Genomic DNA, 21,800 nt, shown 5'->3' with positions numbered 1-21,800 from the left:
CATCCCTTTCCATTGGGTCTTTTTCCCCCTCAGCTTTTGTTTTTCCTTATCTGGTCGCTCATGTGCTTTTTAAAAAAACATTTATATGCCGCTTTATTTAAATATAGAACTCCAGGCACTTTAAATACATTTCCCCCTCCTTCTCCTGTTTCCCCTCCAACAACTGTGAGGCACACTGGGCCGAGAGAAGTCCTGGCTCAAGTGTGTGTGTGTATGTATGTATGTGAGTGTATATATAACATATAGCTACTGGTACAAGCTGATGCAGGAGTTGAGCCTGTAGCCTAATGGCTAAGGTCTCTGTGTTCAAATCCCAGTAAAAGGGTGTAGCTACCTGATGAAGGCAAATAAGCCCAAAATAGATCTATAGTACTCTCCCTTTTCATTATCAGCAAAAATATATTACTATCTATCTATCTATCTATCTATCTATCTATCTATCTATCTATCTATCTATCTATCTATCTATCATCTCTATCTATCTCTATCTATCTATCTATCTCTTTCTAACTATCTTATCTATCTATCTATCTATCTATCTATCTATCTATCTATCTATCTATCTATCTAATTATCTATCTATCTATCTATCTATCTATCTATCTATCTATCTATCTATCTATCTATCTATCTACTCTATATCTATCTATCCATCCATAGATCCTCTATCTACTCTCTCTATCATCTATCTATCCATTATGTACCTTCTACCTGTCTATCTATCTATCCATCCAGCTATCCATAGATGCTCTCTCCCTATATCCTCTATCCATCCATCCATCTATCTATCCTCTGTCTGTCTGCCTGCCTGCCTGCCTGTCTGTCCGTCCATCCACCCATCCATCCTGTATCTATACTATTTTATTTATTTATTTGTTTGTTTGTTTGTTTTGTCAAGTAGGTACTGGTGGTATACAAAGATATAAATATTTATATGCATGATACTAGTGAAAGAGAAACATTAGGACAGGGGACGGAAGGCACTCTAGTGTACTTATACACACCCCTTACTGACCTCTTAGGAATCTACTATATATATATAGGTAAGTAGGAAGGTAGATATAACAATGATAAATGTATAACAGCATAGTCTTACACACATACATACACACAATACAGTAGACACACCCATACCCACGCACTGGGGAACATGCCTAATCCTCCTGCCTTCTCTTCCCTGTGAGATGGGCCAAGCCAAGAGAAGTACTAGCTGAAAGTCAGCCAGCTGGCTTTCATTCACTCATTCATAAAAATAAAAATGCCAAATCCAGTCTGATTGCATTTTATGGCTGATTGCAATGAACAATTGAATGAATCATTTGGAGACTCTAGGCCAGTCGGCCTACCTGGTAAGATTGTTGTGGGGAAATGAGAAGGCAGGGAGATTTGGGGTTTTCTCCACCTAATAATGTATGGTAAAATAATAAATATTGATATAGAATTTTATCCCAGCGGTTTGCATGGGGAACATGCCTAATAGCCGTAGCAACTAGACTTGTATACCGCTTCACAGTCCTTTACAGCACTGTTACAGGGTTTACAGAGACAGCCTTTGCCCCCAACAGTCTAGGTCCTCATTTTAACCCCCTCAAAAGGACCAAAGGCCGAGTCAATGTTGAGCCGATGAGAATCGAACTGCAATGCTGCATTCTAACCATTGCGCTACCACAGCCCTTATCCTCCTGTCTTCTCTTTTTCCCACAACAACAGACTTGTGAGGTGGGTTGGGCCGAGTCAGGTACTGGCTCACTCATCCAGCTGATGACCCCATTCATTCATTCATTCATTCATCCATTCATTCATCCATCCTTTCCATTTTATTTCATTCATTCATTCCTTTTGCATGGCTTTTCATATTAAAACCCAAATTCTGGGTGGACCGATAAACCAAGAATAAAACAATGCATATACAGTGGTACGTCTGTTGCCAGGTTCTTAAGTAGAAAAGTTTGTAAGAAGAAGCAATTTTCCCCATAGGAATCAACCTATAATGCCTGCGATTGGGGAAACCACAGGGAGGGTGGAGGCCCTGTTTCCTCCCGGGAGATTCCTAGAGAGGCCCCATGGAGGCTTCTCCCTGCCTTTTCCGGTTACAGTTTCGGAGGCTTGGGTTTGTAAGTGGAAAATGCTTCTTGAGAAGAGGCCAAAAACAATCTGGAACACTCGGTTCTTATCTAGAAAAGTTCGTAAGTAGAGGTGTTCTTAGGTAGAGGTACCACTGTACATCCATAAAAAATGTCATTTTTTTCCAATGCTGGTGTAACTTTGAATGGTCACTAAGTGAACTGTTGTAAGTCGAGTACCTGAATTCTGAAATCTGGCAAGCAATTTTACTTATTTATGAATCCTATTTTTGCCCCATTGCTATGCAAAGAATTCTCAGTGGTTTATGGTGTATATATAAAGCAAAATCAGTTTCCGGTGACAATTCAAAGTGTTGGTTATGACCTTCATGGCACCGGGCCAGTTTATCTCAGGGACCACCTTCTGCTGCACGAATCCCAGCGACCAGTTAGGTCCCACAGAGTGGGCCTTCTCCGGGTCCCATCAACTAAACAATGTTGGTTGGCGGGGCCCAGGGGAAGAGCCTTCTCTAGGGCGGCCCCGACCCTCTGGAACCAACTCCCCCAAGAGATTAGAATAGCCCCCACCCTACTTGCCTTTCGTAAGCTCCTCAAAACCCACCTCTGCCGTCAGGCATGGGGGAATTAAGATAATCTTTCCCCCTAGGCTTCTACAATTTATGCATGGTATGTTTGTATGTATGATTGGTTTTATAACAAGGGTTTTTAACTGTTGTAGTATTCGATTTTTACATTCTGTTTTTTGTCACTGTTGTTAGCCACCCCGAGTCTACGGAGAGGGGCGGCATACAAATCCAATAAATAGATAGATAGATAGATAGATAGATAGATAGATAGATAGATAGATAGATAGATAGATAGATAGATAGATAATGTAAAACCTCTACAGATAGACAATTAAGGGGAAACTTCCTAACAGTGAGAAAAAATTAACCAGTGGAACAGCTTGCCTCCTGGAGTCTTGGCCGCTCCAGTACAGTACTATATTTTGAGAATGGATTGGACAATCACTTAATCTGAAATAGTCTAGGTTCTCTTGCTTGATGAGGGGGCTGGAGTAGAAGACGCCCAAGGTTCATTCCAGCTCATTCATTCTATGCTATTCTGCTTGTTTTGCTTTGTTCTGTTCTGTATTCCATTCCATTCCATTTTAATCTATTCCATTCCATTCCATTCATTATTCTATTCTTTTCTGTTCTCTCTTCTCCTCTCCTATTCCTATTCCATTCCATTTTTTTCATTCTCCGTTCTCTTCTCTTCCTTTTCCTATTTCCTCCCGTCCCATCCCATCGCAATCCATTCTACACTGCTCAAAAAAATGAAGGCAACAACACATCCTAGATCTGAATGAATGAAATAGTCTCATTGAATCCTTTGTTCTGTACAAAGATGAATGTGCTGACAACATGTGAAATTGATTGTCAATCAGTGTTGCTTCCTAAGTGGACAGTTTGATTTCACAGAAGTTTGATTTATTTGGAGTTATATTGTGTTGTTTAAGAGTTCCCTTTATTTTTTTGAGCAGTATATATTCTCTTCTGTTCTATATTTTCTACCCTACTCTATAGACAAGGTCATTGTTGTGGGGGGTCCCTGTCTCCCCCGAGTCTACGGAGAGTGGCGGCATACAAATCTAATAAATAAATAAACAAACAAACAAACAAACAAACGTTTGTTTATTTATTTATTTACTTACTTACTTACTTACTTACTTACTTACTTACTTACTTACTTACTTACTTACTTACTTACTTACTTACTTACTTACTGGATTTGTATGCCGCCCCTCTCCGCAGACTCGAGGCGGCTAACAACAATGGTAAAAGACAATGTGTAACAATCCAATTTAATAAAACAACTAAAAACCCTAATTATAAAAAAAAACCCCAAACATACACACAAACATACCATGCATAACTTGTAATGGCCTAGGGGAAGAAATATCTTAACTCTCCCAAGTAAATAAAAGTAGTTTAAAAATAAAATGTGGAATCCGATGAGAGCATAAATAACTACTTAATGAGATGGATTTATTGAAAGAAAAGCACAGGCGATGCTGCACGGGAACCACAGTTGAATTGCACTTGTGGATACCTGACATGTATTTATATAAATGTAGTCTTTCTTTGAACCCAGAGAATGGGCAGCCATGCGCAGGCACCGGGACCCCTTGTTGAGGTGTCTAAAATGACAGTAAAGTCAATCCCGCAACCTACCCCTTACCGCCCCACATTACCAACGCAAAAGAATTAAGTCTCCAAGAATTAACTCTCCTTCGTTTCCCCTGCAAGGAAGCAATTAGCTGATGATTGAACTGCCAACCTTCCTTTCGCTTAGACACAACGTCATCCTGTTATTCCAAGAAAGCAAGATTCGCAACGGCTTCCCTGTATTTTCAGCCGGCAGCCAATTTGAAAATGCAACCTGGAGCTTCCAGTTAATGGATTAGAATCTGTTTGGGATCTGGGCCAGACGGTGTCGGCTTTCATAAGATTTAAGGGCTGTTTCTGGACAGCGTTTTCTGAAACGTTTGTGGCAGGTTGGCACAGAGTTTCTGCGCCAGGCCTGTTTGGCATATTTATTTATTTATTTATTCGATTTTTATGCCGCCCTTCTCCTTAGACTCAGGGTGGCTTACAATATGTTAGCAATAACACTTTTTAACAGAGCCAGCATATTGCCCCCACAATATTGTTCTCCTGGACGATAGCACAGGCCGTACTCAGCAGAATATGTTTATTTGGTGCTGCAAAATTCAATTCAATTCAATTTATTAGATTTGTATGCCGCCCCTCTCCGAAGACTTGGGGCGGCTCACAACAATAATAAAAACAGTATAACAATGGAACAAATCTAATAATAAAATTATATTAAAAAACCCCAACAATTTAAAAACCATACAACACACACATACCAAACATAAAATATAAGAAAGCCTGGGGGAGATGTCTTAATTACCCCATGCCTGGCGATATAGGTGGGTCTTGAGTAACTTGCGAAAGACAAGGAGGGTGGGGGCCGTTCTAATTTCCGGGGGGAGTTGATTCCAGAGGGCCGGGGCTGCCACAGAGAAGGCTCTTCCCCTGGGCCCCGCCAAACGACATTGTTTGGTCGACGGGACCCGGAGAAGGCCAACTCTGTGGGACCTTAACGGCCGCTGGGATTCGTGCGGTAGAAGGCCATTCCGGAGGTACTCTGGTCCAATGCCATGAAGGGCTTTAAAGGTCATTACCAACACTTTGAATTGTGACCAGAAACCGATCGGCAGGCAGTGCAGGCCATGGAGTGTTGTAGAAACGTGGGCGAATCTAGGAAGCCCCACGATAGCTCTCGCGGCCGCATTCTGCAAGATCTGAAGTTTCCGAACATTTTTCAAAGATAGCCCCATGTAGAGAGCGTTGCAGTAATCGAACCTCGAGGTGATGAGGGCATGAGCGACTGTGAGCAATGACTCTGTCCAAATAGGGCTGCAACTGGTGCACCAGGCGAACCTGGGCAAACGCCCTCCTTGCCACAGCCGAAAGATGGTGTTCCAATATTAGCTGTGGATCGAAGAAGACGCCCAAGTTGCGAACCCTCTCTGAGGGGGTCAGTAACTCCCCTCCCAGGGTGATGGATGGACAGATGGAATTGTCCTTGGGAGGCAAAACCCACAGCCACTCTGTCTTGTCTGGATTGAGTTTGAGCTTGTTGACACCCATCCAGACCCCAACAGCCTCCAGGCACCGGCACATCACTTCTACTTCCATAGCATCTCTTTGTCAACGTCTGTTTCTTAGAAGGGCTGTCAGGGAAAACACGTCTCCTTCCTCTGACTTGCTGACTTCTCAGTGGTTGGTTATGGTAGTTTTCTAGATACATTTAGATTAGATTAGAATTTTTTATTGGCCACGTGTGATTGGACACACAAAGAATTTGTCTTTGGTGCACATGCTCTCAGTGTACATTAAAGAAAAAGATAAGTTTGTCAAGAATCATAAGGTACAACACTTCACAATTGTCGTAGGGTTCAAATAAGCAATCTAATCATATTAGGAACCAGTCAATATAAATTGTAAGGATACAAGCAATAAATTACAGTCATACAGACATAAATGGGAGGAGATGGGTAATGTGAACGATGAGAAGACTAATAGTAATAGTAAGGCAGCCTTAGTGAATAATTTGACAGTGGTGAGGGAATGATTTGTTTAGCAGAATGATGGCGTTCGGGAAAAAGCTGTTCTTGTGTTGTCTTTGTGTGCAGCGTTCTATAGACCTGCTCTTTCTTTCTTTCTTTCTTTCTTTCTTTCTTTCTTTCTTTCTTTCTTTCTTTCTTTCTCTTTTTCTTTTTCTCTCTCTCTCTTTCTTCTTTCTTTTTTTCTTTCTTTCTTTCTTTCTTTCTTTCTTATTGGATTTGTATGTCAGCATGTCAAAAACAGTATACCATATGCATATCTAAAAATCCAATTAATATACTATTTTTTTAAAAAAACTAATAAGATTTTTAAAATCATTCATTACCATTCACACAGCAAAACATACTACACTCATAGGCCAGGATGCTAGGGTCTAATGGCCCCAAGCCTGGCAGCATAAAATAGGTCTTTAAGTTTTTACGGAAGGCAAGGAGGGTGGGGGCAGGGCAAATATCTGGAGGGAGCTGATTACAGAGGGCCGGGGCCCCCACAGAGAAGGCTCTTCCCCTAGGTCCTGCCAAATGACATTGTCTAGTTGATGGGACCTGGAGAAGACCGACTCTGTGGGACCTAACCGGTCGCTGGGACTCATGCGGCAGAAGGCGGTCCCGGAGGTAACCGGTCCCCTATATAATCTGGTCCTAAGCCATGTAGGGCTTTAAAGGTGATAGCCAACACCTTGAATTGTGTCCGGAGACCTATTGGGAGCCAATGCAGTGCACGAAATGTTTTTTTTTTTTTAAATTTTTAAAAAGTTTTTATTTACAAATATACAATAAATACATTGGTTACAATTAACAACATAGACATGTCAAATTACTGAAAGTGCGAGTAATGGGTAATTACAGATTAAAGTAATAATCCTGTCGAATTATAATTTAAACGGTATGCATTTGACAATAAACAGAGACAAATAAACAAAGAACATCGACAGACGTACAGAAGAAAGAAAGAAGGAAGGAAGAAGGAAGAGAAGAATAGAAGGAAAGAAAGGGTGGGCGGGTGTACGGTACATTTGTGTTACAATTGTGAACTAGATATATTTTCAGTAGCTCATTTCCTTATATCTAATATTTAAAATTTTAGATAAATAAGAGAAAGTGTTGAATAAATCAAGATAAAGAGGTTTTAAGAAAGCCAGTCTAATTTTAGTATATATATCGATGTTGATGTGACGTGCGTGTATGCTGGTACGCCACAACAGCTCACGCAGCTGCGTTTTGGACCAACTAAAGTCTCCGAACACTTTTCAAGGGTGGCCCCATGTGGAGCACATTGCAATGGTCGAGACTACTACATTGTGGTAGTCAAGATGAGGGTACGTGGTGATGCATCCACCATCAGTTCCATTTCTGCCCCTTTTATGGAAATTAATGAAATACAAAAGTCATGAACCCTTTTTTGGAGAACATGAGGTTGCAGAGGGTTGAGGTGTAAAGATTTCCCACTCTGCCCGAGGACGAAGGTCAGCCAAGAATTGGCCAGCTTCACTGCAATCGTGCCTGACTCACCTTCGCTGACTTAAGAAGCCAAAAATAGGTCTGGTTTGGGCCAGAAAAGGGTCCAGATGTAGGAAATTAAAAGATGTGGTGCTGGGAGGACACAATTTTAGCGCAAGTCAGCAAGCTGGTTTTGCAGCCAAGAGAACTACAAGGGACGTGACAAGGTCACCCAGATGGAACTTTGCTCCAAGGCAAGCTTCATCTTAAATTTAAAAAAAATAACTGCTCAATTTTAACGCTTTCTCCTTGAAGGACTGCAAGAAATCTCTCATAACCCGCGAACGCCCTTTGACCTTCCCATTTCATCCCTGGTGGATGAGAAAAGTAGGTTAGAAATGTTAATAATATACTCCTGAAAAAAATAAAGGGAACATCCGAGATCTTCTGCCGCACGAATCCCAGCGACCGGTTAGGTCCCACAGAGTTGGTTTCCTCTGGGTCCCGTCAACTAAACAATGTCACTTGGTGGGACCCAGGGGAAGAGCCTTCTCTGTGGCTGCTCCGACCCTCTGGAATCAGCTCCCTCCAGAGATTAGAACTGCCCCCACCCTCCTTGCCTTTCGTAAACGCCTTAAAACCCACCTCTGCCGTCAAGCGTGGGGGAACTGAAACATCTCCCCCTGCCTATGTAGTTTTTGTGTATGATATGACTGTATGTATGTTTTTATATATTGGGGTTTCTTGTTTTTTAGACTTTTTAAATGTATTATTGTTATTTTAGATTCTAACTATTAGATTTGTTATTATATATTGTTTTTATCATTGCTGTAAGCCGCCCCGAGTCTATGGAGAGGGGCGGCATACAAATCTAATAAATAATAATAATAATAATAATAATAATAATAATAATAATAATAATAATAATCTGAATGTCAGATTCTGAGGAGGATGAGCCAGGCCTCTCTGGATATCCTGGGCCAGGGGGGTTGACAGAGAGTGAAATAGACCTGGATGAACCTGAAGAACCACCAGAGGGGACTGATATAACAGTGGGGGAGTGGTCCCAGTCAGAGGATGAAGAAGACATTAGAGGGGATGCTAGATATCGTAGAGAAGACAACAAGACTTGTATAGTCAAAGGAAATAAGCTTGCAGCTTTACCTCTTGGGGGTTTGATGCCCCTCCCAAACAAAGGATTTGGGGAAATTCGGGATGGGGTTTCAACATTGCTTCCTGGACGCTGTGTTAGAGTTGGGGTGCTCCAAGATGCCCCTCCCGAAAACTGATTTCTGCCTTGCTAAAACTCTTTGCCAGATGCTGAATGAATGTTAGAAAACTGGTGAGCTGATTTTCCTCTGTTCTGTGTGCTGCATTCTCTTTGCTATCTCTTGGAATGCCATTAGGCCTTTCCCAGAATTTAATCTGATAAATTCACAGCCAAGAAAAAATACTCCCTGAACACTTTACCAACTGCCTTTTGAAAACAAAGCTGTGCATTCCAATAAATAGTGTGATTTAAGGTTGAAAATATTGAGTTTTAATCGGGGGTTTCACTCCGAAAACCCAGGACTAGCAGTATGTATGTGTGTGTTGGTGTGTATGTACCCTGTTTTTCCCAAAATAAGACCTCCCCTGATAATAAGCCCAATCTGGCTTCTGAGTGAATGGTAATAAGGCCAAGCGCCTATTTCAGGGTTCAAAAGAATATAAGGCAGGGAGTTGAAGTCCACAAGTCTTAAAGTTGCCAAGGTTGGCTGAGGAATTTTGGGAGCTAGCAATAGCATTTAGCCTTATATACCGCTTCATAGTGCTTTTTCAGCCCTCTCTAAGCGGTTTACAGAATCCGCCTCTTGCCCCCAACAATCTGGGTCCTCATTTGACCCACCTCGGAAGGATGGAAGGCTGAGTCAAGTTTGAGCCGGTGGTGAGATTTGAACTGTTGACCTACAGCCAGCAGTTAGCTGAAGTAGCCTGCAGTGCTGCATTCTAACCATTGCGCCAACCCTGGCTCTTGAAGTCCATAGGTTTTAAAGTTGCCAAGGTTGGCTGAGGAATTCTAGGAGTTGAAGTCCACAAGTTTTAAAATTACTAAGATTGGAGACCCCCTGGCCTAGGAGATTTGGGGAGTTGAAGTCCATAAGTCTTAAAGTTGCCAATGTTGGACCTCCGTGATCCAGGATGTTAAGTGTTAAAATGGTAGGTTAGGAACTTCTGCTTGCTGTGCTAGCCATTGTGGTGTCTTACCCTTATATTCTGTTCTTCTATTTCATTCTTTCTAGGATTAGAAGAATCCTTGATCTTCCTGATTCCGCCGCCCACTAATTTGTTCCCCGTTGGCTAATCCGTTGTCATGTTGAAGTTAAAGTGCTCGGAGACGGTCAGAGTTGTTGTACGATGCCGGCCAATGAACAGCAAAGAGAAGGTGGCCTCCTATGAACAGGTGGTGGAAGTGGACGTGAAATTGGGGCAGGTCTCTGTGAAGAACCCAAAGGGGACATCTCATGAACTTCCAAAGACGTTCACCTTTGACGCCGTTTATGACTGGAGCTCCAAACAGTTCGAGCTTTATGATGAGACTTTCCGGCCGTTGGTGGACTCGGTTCTCCAGGGGTTCAACGGGACCATTTTTGCTTACGGGCAAACCGGGACGGGGAAAACGTACACCATGGAAGGTGTGCGCGGAGACGTTGAGAAGAGAGGGGTCATCCCCAACTCGTTTGACCACATCTTCACCCACATCTCTCGGTCTCAGAACCAGCAGTATCTGGTGAGGGCCTCCTACTTGGAGATCTACCAAGAAGAAATCAGAGACTTGCTATCCAAGGACCAATCCAAGAGGCTGGAACTGAAGGAGAGGCCCGATACGGGAATCTACGTCAAAGATCTCTCGTCGTTTGTCACCAAAAGCGTGAAAGAAATCGAGCACGTCATGAACGTCGGGAACCAGAATCGCTCGGTGGGCGCCACCAACATGAACGAGCACAGTTCCCGTTCCCACGCCATTTTCGTCATCACCATCGAATGCAGCGAGGTTGGTCTGGACGGGGAGAACCACATACGGGTCGGGAAGTTGAATCTGGTGGACCTGGCGGGCAGCGAGCGCCAGTCCAAGACCGGAGCCCAGGGGGAGAGACTGAAAGAAGCCACCAAGATCAACCTCTCTCTCTCCGCCTTGGGCAACGTCATCTCTGCCCTCGTGGACGGCAAGAGCACCCACATCCCCTATAGGGACTCCAAGCTGACCCGGCTCCTCCAGGATTCTTTGGGGGGCAACGCTAAGACCGTGATGGTTGCCAACATCGGCCCCGCCTCCTACAATGTGGAGGAGACCTTGACCACCTTGCGATATGCCAACCGTGCCAAGAACATCAAGAACAAGCCAAGGGTCAACGAAGACCCCAAAGACGCTCTCCTGCGGGAATTCCAAGAAGAAATTGCTCGCCTGAAGGCCCAGCTGGAGAAAAGGTCCATCGTGAAGAGGAAGAAGAAGGAGAGGAGGAGAGACGGCGGCATGGGCGAGGAGGAGGAGGAGGAAGAGGAGGAGGAGGAAGAGGAAGGGGAAGGAGAGGAAGGGGCGGACAAGGACGACTACTGGAAAGAGCAGCAAGAGAAGCTGGAGATCGAGAAGAAGGCCATCCTGGAGGACCACAGCTTGGTTGCCGAGGACAAGATGAGGCTCCTGAAGGAGAAGGAGAAGAAGATGGAAGACCTCAAGCGGGAGAAGGAGGCAGCGGAGAAGCTGGGCGCCAAAATCAAGGTAAGACATTGTTGGCGTTTCACACCAATATAATAAAGGTATAAATATTACTCACAATGTATACAATAGACCAGTGAGGGCGAACCTGTGGCACGGGTGCCATAGGTGGCATGTGGAGTCCTATCTGCTGGCACGTGAGCCATTGCCCCAGCTTTGTTCCAATATTCATGCGTGTGCCGGCCAGCTGATTTTTGGCTCGCACAGAGGCTCTGGGAGGGTGTTTTTGGCTTCCAGAGAGCCTCCGGGGGGATAGAGGAGAGCGTTTTTACCCCCCCCCCCCTGGCTCCAGGGAAACCTTTGGGGCCTTGGGAGGGCAAAACACCAGTCTACTGGGCTCACCAGATGTTGGGAAACAGGTTATTTCTGGCCTCCAGAGGGCCTCCGGAGGGGAGGGAGAAGCTGTTTTCACCCTCCCCAGGCATTGAATTAGCGCATGCGTGCACTCTTTCGGCACTTGAGGGGGAAAAGGTTAGCCATCACTGCAATAGACGAAGCAGCATATACAGTCAGCTACATAATGTCTAAATTAAGCAATCATATATACAGTGTTCCCTCGATTTTCGTGGGGGATGCGTTCCGAGACTGGCCGCGAAAGTCGAATTTCCGCGAAGTAGAGATGCGGAAGTAAATACACTATTTTTGGCTATGAACAGTATCACAAGCCTTCCCTTAACACTTTAAACCCCTAAAGTGCAATTTCCCATTCCCTTAGCAACCATTTAGATCATTACTCACCAGGTTTATTTATTAAAGTTTATTTAAAAAAATATTTATTAAAGTCGGATGAAAGTTTGGCGATGACATATGACATCATCGGGCGGGATAAACCGTGGTATAGGGAAAAAACCCATGAAGTATTTTTTAATTAATATTTTTGAAAAACCGTGGTATAGACTTTTCGCGAAGTTCGAACCTGCAAAAATCAAGGGAACACTGTAGTTCTAAACCTACAGCTCTAACAATACAGTATTACACACAGTTCCGTACAATACCATAATACAATCCATAGACCAATGTTTAGCACACAGCAATATAGTATACAGTATTATTAGCACACAGCAGTACCAAGCACCCAGCTATATGTTAGCACACAGAATATTAAGCAGACAGCTCTATCTCAGCACACAGCAATACTTTAGCACATATCAATATAGGAAGCATTATCAAGACTAAGGGCAGTAGCCACCAACAATACAATGCAATACACTACAAGCCAATAGAGAGCAACACATCTGACTCCCTTTTATGGCTGATTGCAGCCCTAGCTCTTAAAGTAACATTATACTATTCCCTCCAAACATACATTACCCGTTAGTTCATATATTTTAAATAAACCATGTTTATTTATTTATTTATTTTATTATTTATTTATTGGATTTGTATGCCGCCCCTCTCCGTAGACTCGGGGCGGCTAACAACAGCAATAAAAAACATCATGCAAAACCAATACTAAAAACAACTAAAATACTCTTATTATAAAACTAAACATCCATATAACAAACATACCATGCATAAATTATAAAGGCTTAGGGGGAAAGAATGTCTCAATTACCCCATGCCTGATGACAGAGGTGGGTTTTAAGGAGCTTACGAAATGCAAGGAGGGTGGGGGCAATTCTAATCTCTGGGGGGAGTTGATTCCAGAGGGTCGGGGCCACCACAGAGAAGGCTTTTCCCCTGGGCCCCGCCAAGCGACATTGTTTTGTTGACGGGACCCGGAGAAGACCCACTCTGTGGGACCTAACCGGTCGCTGGGATTCGTGCGGCAGAAGGCGGTCTCGTAGATACCCTGGTCCGGTGCCATGAAGGGCTTTATAGGTAATGACCAACACTTTGAATTGTGACCGGAAACTGATCGGCAACCAATGCAGACTGCAGAGTGTTGGTGTGACATGGGCATTTTTGGGAAAGCCCATGATAGCTCTCACAGCTGCATTCTGCACGATCTGAAGTTTCCGAACACTTTTCAGAGGTAGCCCCATGTAGAGAGCGTTACAGTAGTCGAACCTCGAGGTGATGAGGGCATGAGTGACTGTGGGCAGTGACTCCCGGTCCAAATAGGGCCACAACTGGTGCACCAGGCGAACCTGGGCAAACGCCCCCCTCGCCACATATATTGACAAACCCAGCCAGTGCAGTACGTAGTACTGACAGACGCCTTTTATAGCAAACAATGTTTATTTACATCAGTGCTTCTCAATTATTTTCTGTTATGCCCCACCCCCCGGAAAAAGTAAAGATTTCACGCCCCCTCCCCAAATCTCCGCCAGGACAATTATTTGCAATATTTGGCATATTTTCACTGAAAAAACATATGAGTGGTTGGCGTGTAATGTGTTTAAGTGACGCCTTAATTTATTTGGCTTCATGTTGTCCAATGCCAACATTTTTTAAAAAGGTAAACTGCCTAGAGCACTGATGGCGAACTTTTTTCCCCTCGGGTGCCGAAAGAGTGTGCACGAGCACTGTCGCGCATGTGCGAGTTCCCACACCCATAATTCAATGCTTGGGGAGGGCAAAAACAGCTTCCACCCCCACCAAGAGCCCCTCTTGAGACCGGAAACGGCCTGTTTCCCAACTTCTGATGGGCCCAGTAGGCTCGTGTTTCCCCCTTCCCAGGCTCCAAAGGCTTCCCTGCAGCTAGAAGAGGGTTAAAATGCCCTCCCCTGTCACGCCGGAGGCTCTCTGGAAGCCAAAAACGCCCTCCCAGAGCTCTGCGAGCCAAAAATCAGTTGGCCGGCACACACATGCACGCTGGAGCTGAGCTAGGACAACAGCTTGCGGGCCAGCAGATATGGGTCCGTGGGCCATTTGTGGCACCCATGCTATAGGGTCGCCATCACTGGCCTATGTAAGCCGTCTAGGATCTCTGAGCAAGTAAGGGGGTGTAGAAGAGGGGATGTATAAGGGGGTGTATAAGTCCAATAATAAATAAATAAAATAAAATAAATAAAGCCACCTGAATGCAGTGAAGGGCTGGTTATTTGCTCCATTTCTAGATAATATCTTCATATACAGTGTTCCCTCGATTTTCGCGGGTTCGAACTTCGCGAAAAGTCTATACCACGGTTTTTCAAATAAATTAATTAAAAAATACTTTGCGGGGTTTTTCCCTATACCATGGTGTTTCCTGCCCAATGACGTCATATGTCATCGTCAAACTTTCATCTGCCTTTAATAAATATTTTTTTAAATAAACCTTAATAAATAAACATGGTGAGTAATAATCTAAATGGTTGCTAAGGGGATGGGATATTGCAATTTAGGGGCTTAAAGTGTTAAGGGAAGGCTTGTGATACTGTTCATAGCCAAAAATAGTGTACAGTATTTACTTCCGCATCTCTACTTTGCGGAAATTCGACTTTCGTGGGCGGTCTCGGAACGCATCCCCCACGAAAATCGAGGGAACACTGTATTGCTAATCGGTAATGGAACTCAATGTGTCCAGCTTAGCGTTATCGGTTGAATCTGATTTCTTGTTTTGGCAAACTTCAGCCAGGTGTACGCTGCATGAAGAATATATTTTTTAAACTTTTAAGTTGACTGGAATTACAGTTGTATGACAAGGTTGGTATCTGCAGTGTTCTAATCGTACGAAATTTCTCCCTGGTGCCCCTTAATATTTTTTTTTACTTTTAAGGCAATGGAGAGCAAGCTCCTTGTTGGTGGGAAGAATATTGTGGATCACACAAATGAACAGCAGAAAATCCTGGAACAGAAGCGGCAGGAGATCGCTGAGCAGGTGAGAGAAGAGAAGAGAAAAGAAGAGAATGGGATGTATACATTTTCTTTATTCAGTATATACACTATTATTTATTATCCCATAATTCTAAATTTCTTATTCATATTTATATGGACTATGCTCATTATATTACAGTCAAATGAGTTTAAGGTTATATCTCTCACATTTCCTCTTTCTTCACCTCTTTCATTCTTATTTACATTTCTCTCTCTTAGTTCCATGGTTAATCTACCCATTTCAGCCCATTCTAGTACCTTTTTCATACTCGTCACTTTTGAGGGGTTCTTATCCTTCTTCCAAGTCTGTGCAAAAGTGATTCTTGCTCCTCTTAAAATCTGTTGTAAAATGTAATAGATTTCCTTTTTCACATTTTCTTTCATTATTCCCAAAATAAATAATTCTGGTTTCAATTCCAATTTTCGTTCTATTACGTATTTCTTCAAGCCAATATTTAATTTTCTTCCAGAGTTTTTGATCTTTGGGACATGTCCACCACAAGTAATAGAATGTCCCGTGTAGCTGATTACACTTCCAGCAATTTATTTATTTATTTATTTATTTATTTATTTATTTATTTATTTATTTATTTATTTATTTATTTATTCATTCATTCATTCATTCATTCATTCATTCATTCATTCATTCAATTTTTATGCCGCCCTTCTCCTTAGCCTCAGGGCGGCTTACAACATGTTAGCAATAGCACTTTTTTAACAGAGCTAGGCTATTGCTCCCACAATCCGGGTCCTCATTTTACCCACCTCGGAAGGATGGAAGGCTGAGTCAACCTTGAGCCGGTGATAAGATTTGAACCGCTGACCTTCAGATCTACAAGTCAGCTTCAGTGGCCTGCAGTAAAGTACTCTACTGGCTCATTTGATTTAATAAATTGATATTTTGGCCAATCTCGCTAGTGGTAGATGCCGTCTGTAGAACATTTTAAATATATTTTCTTTGTATGCGTCGGACATAGATAATTTGTAGTTTTTTCCCATTTGTTCCCAATGTTCCAAATTGACACTATACCCAATTTTTTTTTTTGCCCAGGCAATCATTATTTCCTTGATGACTTCATCCTCCATTTTATACTTTAATAAGCAATGATAAAATTTAGTAATCAAGTTTTCTTCTGTGCCTGTTAATATTTTACCAGTCTTGTTTTTCATCTTGGAAGCCAAATTGCTCTAAATTCTTTTTATATTTAATTTGTATTTGTAAATAGGGCCACCAGTCTATTGTAATTCCTTGTTTCTGTAATACTTGGTTTGACTTTAATCTTCCTTGTTTATCTAATAATTCTTCATATGAAACCATTTTCTCTAAATTTATTAAATTTGAGTAGTTCACTGCTTCCATCGTTGAAATTCAACTTGGCATCTTCATATAAAATTTTTGTTTGACTTTTTTCCAATTCTCTGTTAATGCATCTCTTATTTGATGTCTCTCAAAATAATTATGTTGTTTAGTCTGTGCTTCCCAAGGAAATGCATGCCAGCCTCATTGTAAATCAATCCTTAAAATTATTTTATCTCTTAGCACTATCCATTCTTTCAGCCATGTCAATGAAGGCTGCCTGATAGTATAATTCCTAATCCAGAAGACCCATTCCCCCTCTTGGTCTAGCATCCTGCAACAGCCTTTTTCCCTTGCCAAGTATATTTGGAGGTTATTGTATTTAGTTCTTTAAAAAAAAAACTTTTTAATTGTATTTGTATTGTTTGAAATACAAATTTAGGCAGTATGTTCATCTTAATAGTGGAGATTCTTCCTAATGATGACAATTGTAACTTTAACCAATTTTCCGAATCCTTCTTAATTTGTGCTAATAATTTCATATACAGTGATCCCTCGAGTTTCGCGACCTCGAGCTTCGCGAAACGCTATATCGCGATTTTCCCACCCGATGACGTCACTCTCTTCCTTCCTTTCTCATCTTTCTTTCTCTCTCTCTTTCTCTATCTTGCTTCTTCCTCTCTCACACTCTCTTCCTCCCTCTCTCATCTCTTTCTTTCCTTCTCTCTCTTTCTCTATCTCTCCCCCTCTTGCTGGCGGGCGGCGGGGGGCGGGCGAGCGGGGGCATCAGCGAGGAGCCGGGGTTTCCCCTTTGCGTGGGCAGCTGGGAAACCCCGATCTTCGTCTGCTCGCTGCTGCTGTGCCGAGCAGATCAGCTGCTGGGCGGCCGAAGGAACCTTCCCTGGGTCTTCCCCCTCTTGCTGGCGGGCGGGCGAGCGGCGGGCATCAGCGAGGAGCCGGGGTTTCCCCTTTGCGTGGGCGGCCGGGAAGACCCAGGGAAGGTTCCTTCGGCCGCCCAGCAGCTGATCTGCTCGGTAGCGCAGCAGCAGCGAGGAGCCGAATCGGGTTTCCCCTTTGCGTGGGCGGCGGGGAACGCAAACTCCACCATCTACGCATGCGCGGCCATAGAAAAAAAGGGCGCGCATGCGCAGATGGTGTTTTTACTTCCGCAACCCTACATCGCGAAAAATCGATTATCGCGAGGGGTCTTGGAACGGAACCCTCGCGATAATAGAGGGATCACTGTAATTGTCTTCTTTTATAGAAGAACATTTTGTAGTTTGCCAAATGTGTAAATATTTTGCCTTTTTTGTTATTTGAAATTCCAATATCATAGAAATATAGAAGACTGACAGCAGAAGAAGAGCTCATGGTCCATCTAGTCTGCCCTTATAGTATTTTCTGTATTTTATCTTAGGATGGATCTATGTTTATCCCAGGCATGTTTAAATTCAGTTACTGTGGATTTATCAACCACGTCTGCTGGAAGTTTGTTCCAAGGATCTACTACTCTTTCAGTAAAATAATATTTTCTCATGTTGCTTTTGATCTTTCCCCCAACTAACTTCAGATTGTGTCCCCTTGTTCTTGTCTTCACTTTCCTATTAAAAACACTTCCCTCCTGGACCTTATTTAACCATTTATCATATTTAAATGTTTCGATCATGTCCCCCCTTTTCCTTCTGTCCTCCAGACTATACAGATTGAAGTCATGAAGTCTTTCCTGATACGTTTTATGCTTAAGACTTTCCACCATTCTTGTAGCCCGTCTTTGGACCCGTTCAATTTTGTCAATATCTTCTTGTAGGTGAGGTCTCCAGAACTGAACACAGTATTCCAAATGTGGTCTCACCAGCACTCTATATAGCGGGATCATAATCTCCCTCTTCCTGCTAGTTATACCTCTAGCTATGCAGCCAAGCATCCTACTTGCAATATCCTTTCCAATTCTTTATTTTGGTTCTGCACAAGATTTTTAGTTATCTTTTTTTTTTTTGCTTTTTATTTATTTTCAAACCCGCAACCTTTATAACTTTTAATTCATTGATATTGACTTTGCAATAAAGAGGTTGTAGGTCCCCTCTTAGGAAGTGGAATTAATTCTTCTGCCCAGTTGAGTGTCTCTGAATGTAACAAGAGCAGAAATGGAAAGATTAGAGAATCCAAAAGCTTTAAATGAATGTATGTCGTGTCCTACAGAAACGACGGGAACGAGAAATCCAACAGCAAATGGAAAGTCGAGACGAAGAGACCTTGGAGCTGAAGGAGACCTATAGCTCCTTACAGCAGGAAGTGGACATCAAAACTAAGAAACTGAAAAAGGTGACATGAATAATAGAATACTTGTACGGGAGCTGGAGAAGTGGGAGGAGAAGGAATACTTTGGGGTTCTTGATGCTTCCTGAGCTTGTTTTCTTGTGTACATTTCATTACCCCACTAGGTTACACCATCAGTGACAGTGTGGGCGTTTATATGCCATTGTACCCCACTCTTTTCTAGCACTGCCGCACGAATCCCAGCGACCAGTTAGATCCCACAGCGTTGGCCTTCTCCGGGTCCCGTCAACTAAACAATGTCGTTTGGCGGGACCCAGGGGAAGAGCCTTCATTGTGGCGGCCCCAAGCCCTCTGAAACCAACTCCCCCCAGATATCAGAGTTGCCCCCACCCTCCTAGCCTTTCGTAAGCTCCTTAAAACCCACCTCTGTCGTCAGGCATGGGGGAATTGACACTTTCCCTCCCCCTAGGCTTATAAAATTTATGCATGGTATGCTAGTATGTATGATTGGTTTCTAAATTGGGGTTTTTAAATTAACTTAAATATTAGATTTGTTTACATTGTACAGTATTATTATTGCTGTGAGCCGCCCCGAGTCTGCGGAGAGGGGCGGCATACAAATCTGATTAATAAATAAATAAATAAACTGATGATGTTATCCAGTTTGACAGAACCCCACGGGTCCCTGAAAGAGGGGCTTTTTCAAGAAGCAACTGGACTTTCTGGGTTTTCTCTCAAGATGTTTCGCTTCTCAGCTCTGACTGGATGGTGGGGAATGGAAGGATTGATACTCCCTGCAGACAGCTGGTCATTTATGTCCTTCTTGGAGGCCACTTTGAGGTTTCTCTGTGTCCTCAAGGTCACCTGAGTGGTGCAAATAAGTATGGGGCCTTCTTGGAATGCTGAAAGGACCATGATGTCGATTGGAGATAGATGATAGCAATAGCAATACACCGCTTCACAGTGCTTTTAAAAGAGCCGGGGTGGCGCAGTGGATAGAGTGCAGCACTGCAGGCCTCTTCAGCTAACTGCTAGCTGTAGTTCAGCAGTTCAAATCTCACCACTGGCTCAAGGTTGACTCTGTCTCCCATCCTTCCGAGGTGGGTCAAATGAGGACCCAGATTGTTGCGGGCAAAAGGTTGATTCTGTAAACCGCTTAGAGAGGGATGTAAAGGCACTGTGAAGCGGTATATAATTATAATAATAATAATAATAATAATAATAATAATAATAATAATAATTTATTAATAATTTATTTGATTTGTATGCCGCCCCTCTCCAAGGACTCGGAGCGGGTCAATAAGTCTAAGTGCTATTGTTCCTTCCTTCCTTCCTTCCTTCCTTCCTTCCTTCCTTCCTTCCTTCCTTCCTTCCTTCCTTCCTTCCTTCCTTCCTTCCTTCCTTCCTTCCATCCTTCCTTCCTTCCTTCCTTCCTTCTTTACCTCCTTCCTTCTTTACTTCCTTCCTTCCTTCCTTCCTTCGTTCCTTCCTCCTTTACTTCGTTCCTTCCTTCCTTCTTTCCTTCCATCCTTCCTTCCATCCATCCTTCCTTCATTCCTTCCATCCTTCCTTCCTTCCTTCCTTCTTTACTTCCTTCCTTCCTTCCTTCTTTACTTCCTTCCTTCCATCCTTCCTTCGTTCCTTCCTCCTTTACTTCGTTCCTTCCTTTGTTCCTTCCTCCTTTACTTTGTTCCTTCTTTCCTTCCTTCCTTCCATCCTTCCTTCTTTACTTCCTTCCTTCCATCCTTCCTTCCTTCCATCCTTCCTTCGTTCCTTCCTCCTTTACTTCGTTCCTTCCTTCGTTCCTTCTTTCTTTCCTTCCTTCCTTCCTTCCCTACCTACCTACGTACCTACCTACCTACCTACCTACCTACCTACTTACTTAAATGAGGACCCAGATAGTTGGGGGCAAGAGGCTGACTCTCTGTAAACCACTTTAAGAGGGCCGTAAAGCACTGTGAAGTGGTATATAAGTCTAAATGCTATTGCTATTGCTATTCTACAGCCCTCCCTAGGCAGTTTACAAAGTCAGCATCTTAGCCCCAGCAAATGGGGTCCTCGTTTTACTGACATCTGAAGGATAGAACCTTGAGCCTGTGTGGATCGAACTAGTGGCAGAGTCCGCCTGCAAGACTTCCTTCTAACCACTGCACATACAGAGTCTCATGCAAAAGTAGCCTTGCCCATGTCTCACTGTACAACTGTATTCCTCTCTTCCAGCTGTTTTCTAAGCTGCAAGCTGTGAAGGCCGAAATCCATGACCTGCAGGAGGAGCACATCAAGGAGAGACAAGAACTGGAACAAACCCAAAATGAGCTGACCCGAGAGCTGAAGCTGAAGTAGGTTCCAACTAACCATGTATTACGGCTTAAGGTCTAGAATGGAGGGGGCTGGCTCAGGAATTCTGCGAGTCAAAGTCCACAGGTCCTAAAGGGGACATAGCTGGCATGGCTGACTCAGGAATTCTGGGATTTGAAGTCCACAAGTCCTAAAGGGGCCATAGCCAGCATCGTTGGCCCAGGAATTCTGGGAATCAAAGTACACATGTCATAAAGGGGTCAGAGCCGGCATGGTTGGCTCAAGAACTCTGGGAGTTGAAATCCACAAGTCCTAAAGGGGGCATAGCTGGCATGGCTAACTCAGGAATTCTGGAATTCTGGGATTTGAAGTCCACATGTCTTAGGGAACATAGCTGGCATGGCTGACTCAGGAATTCTTGAATTCTGGGAGTTGAAGTCCACAAGTCATAAAGGGGGCATAACTGGCATGGCTAACTCAGGAATTCTGGGATTTGAAGTCCACATGTCCTAGGGAACATAGCTGCCATGGCTGACTCTGGAATTCTGGAATTCTGGGAATTGAAGTCCACAAGTCATAAAGGGCCATAGTTACTATGGCCAGCTCAGCAATTCTGGGAACTGAAGTTCATAAATCATAAAAGGGCCATAGCCAGTATGGTTGGCTCAAGAATTCTGGGAGTTGAAGTCTACAAGTCATAAAGGGGCCATAGATCTGCACCCGTGTTCT

At 43.3% G+C, this 21,800-nt stretch overlaps 1 protein-coding gene across 1 annotated transcript in view; it reads left to right on the top strand.

The window, feature by feature from the left end:
- Positions 1-21,800, top strand: part of KIF3B (kinesin family member 3B) — a 35,957-nt gene that overhangs the window by 357 nt on the left and 13,800 nt on the right. Inside the window, exons 2-5 of the mRNA XM_070744347.1 lie at positions 9,984-11,461; positions 15,102-15,203; positions 18,696-18,818; positions 20,994-21,112. Coding sequence (XP_070600448.1) covers positions 10,055-11,461; positions 15,102-15,203; positions 18,696-18,818; positions 20,994-21,112 — 1,751 coding nt within the window. The 5' untranslated portion in view covers positions 9,984-10,054. The remainder of the gene's footprint in view (positions 1-9,983; positions 11,462-15,101; positions 15,204-18,695; positions 18,819-20,993; positions 21,113-21,800) is intronic.

This window comes from Erythrolamprus reginae, chromosome 3 (genome assembly GCF_031021105.1).
Source record: "Erythrolamprus reginae isolate rEryReg1 chromosome 3, rEryReg1.hap1, whole genome shotgun sequence".
In the NCBI taxonomy this organism is placed as follows: Eukaryota; Metazoa; Chordata; class Lepidosauria; order Squamata; family Dipsadidae; genus Erythrolamprus; species Erythrolamprus reginae.
The sequence above is the reverse complement of the archived record's forward strand: the minus strand, read 5'-3'. Positions and strand labels throughout refer to the sequence as shown.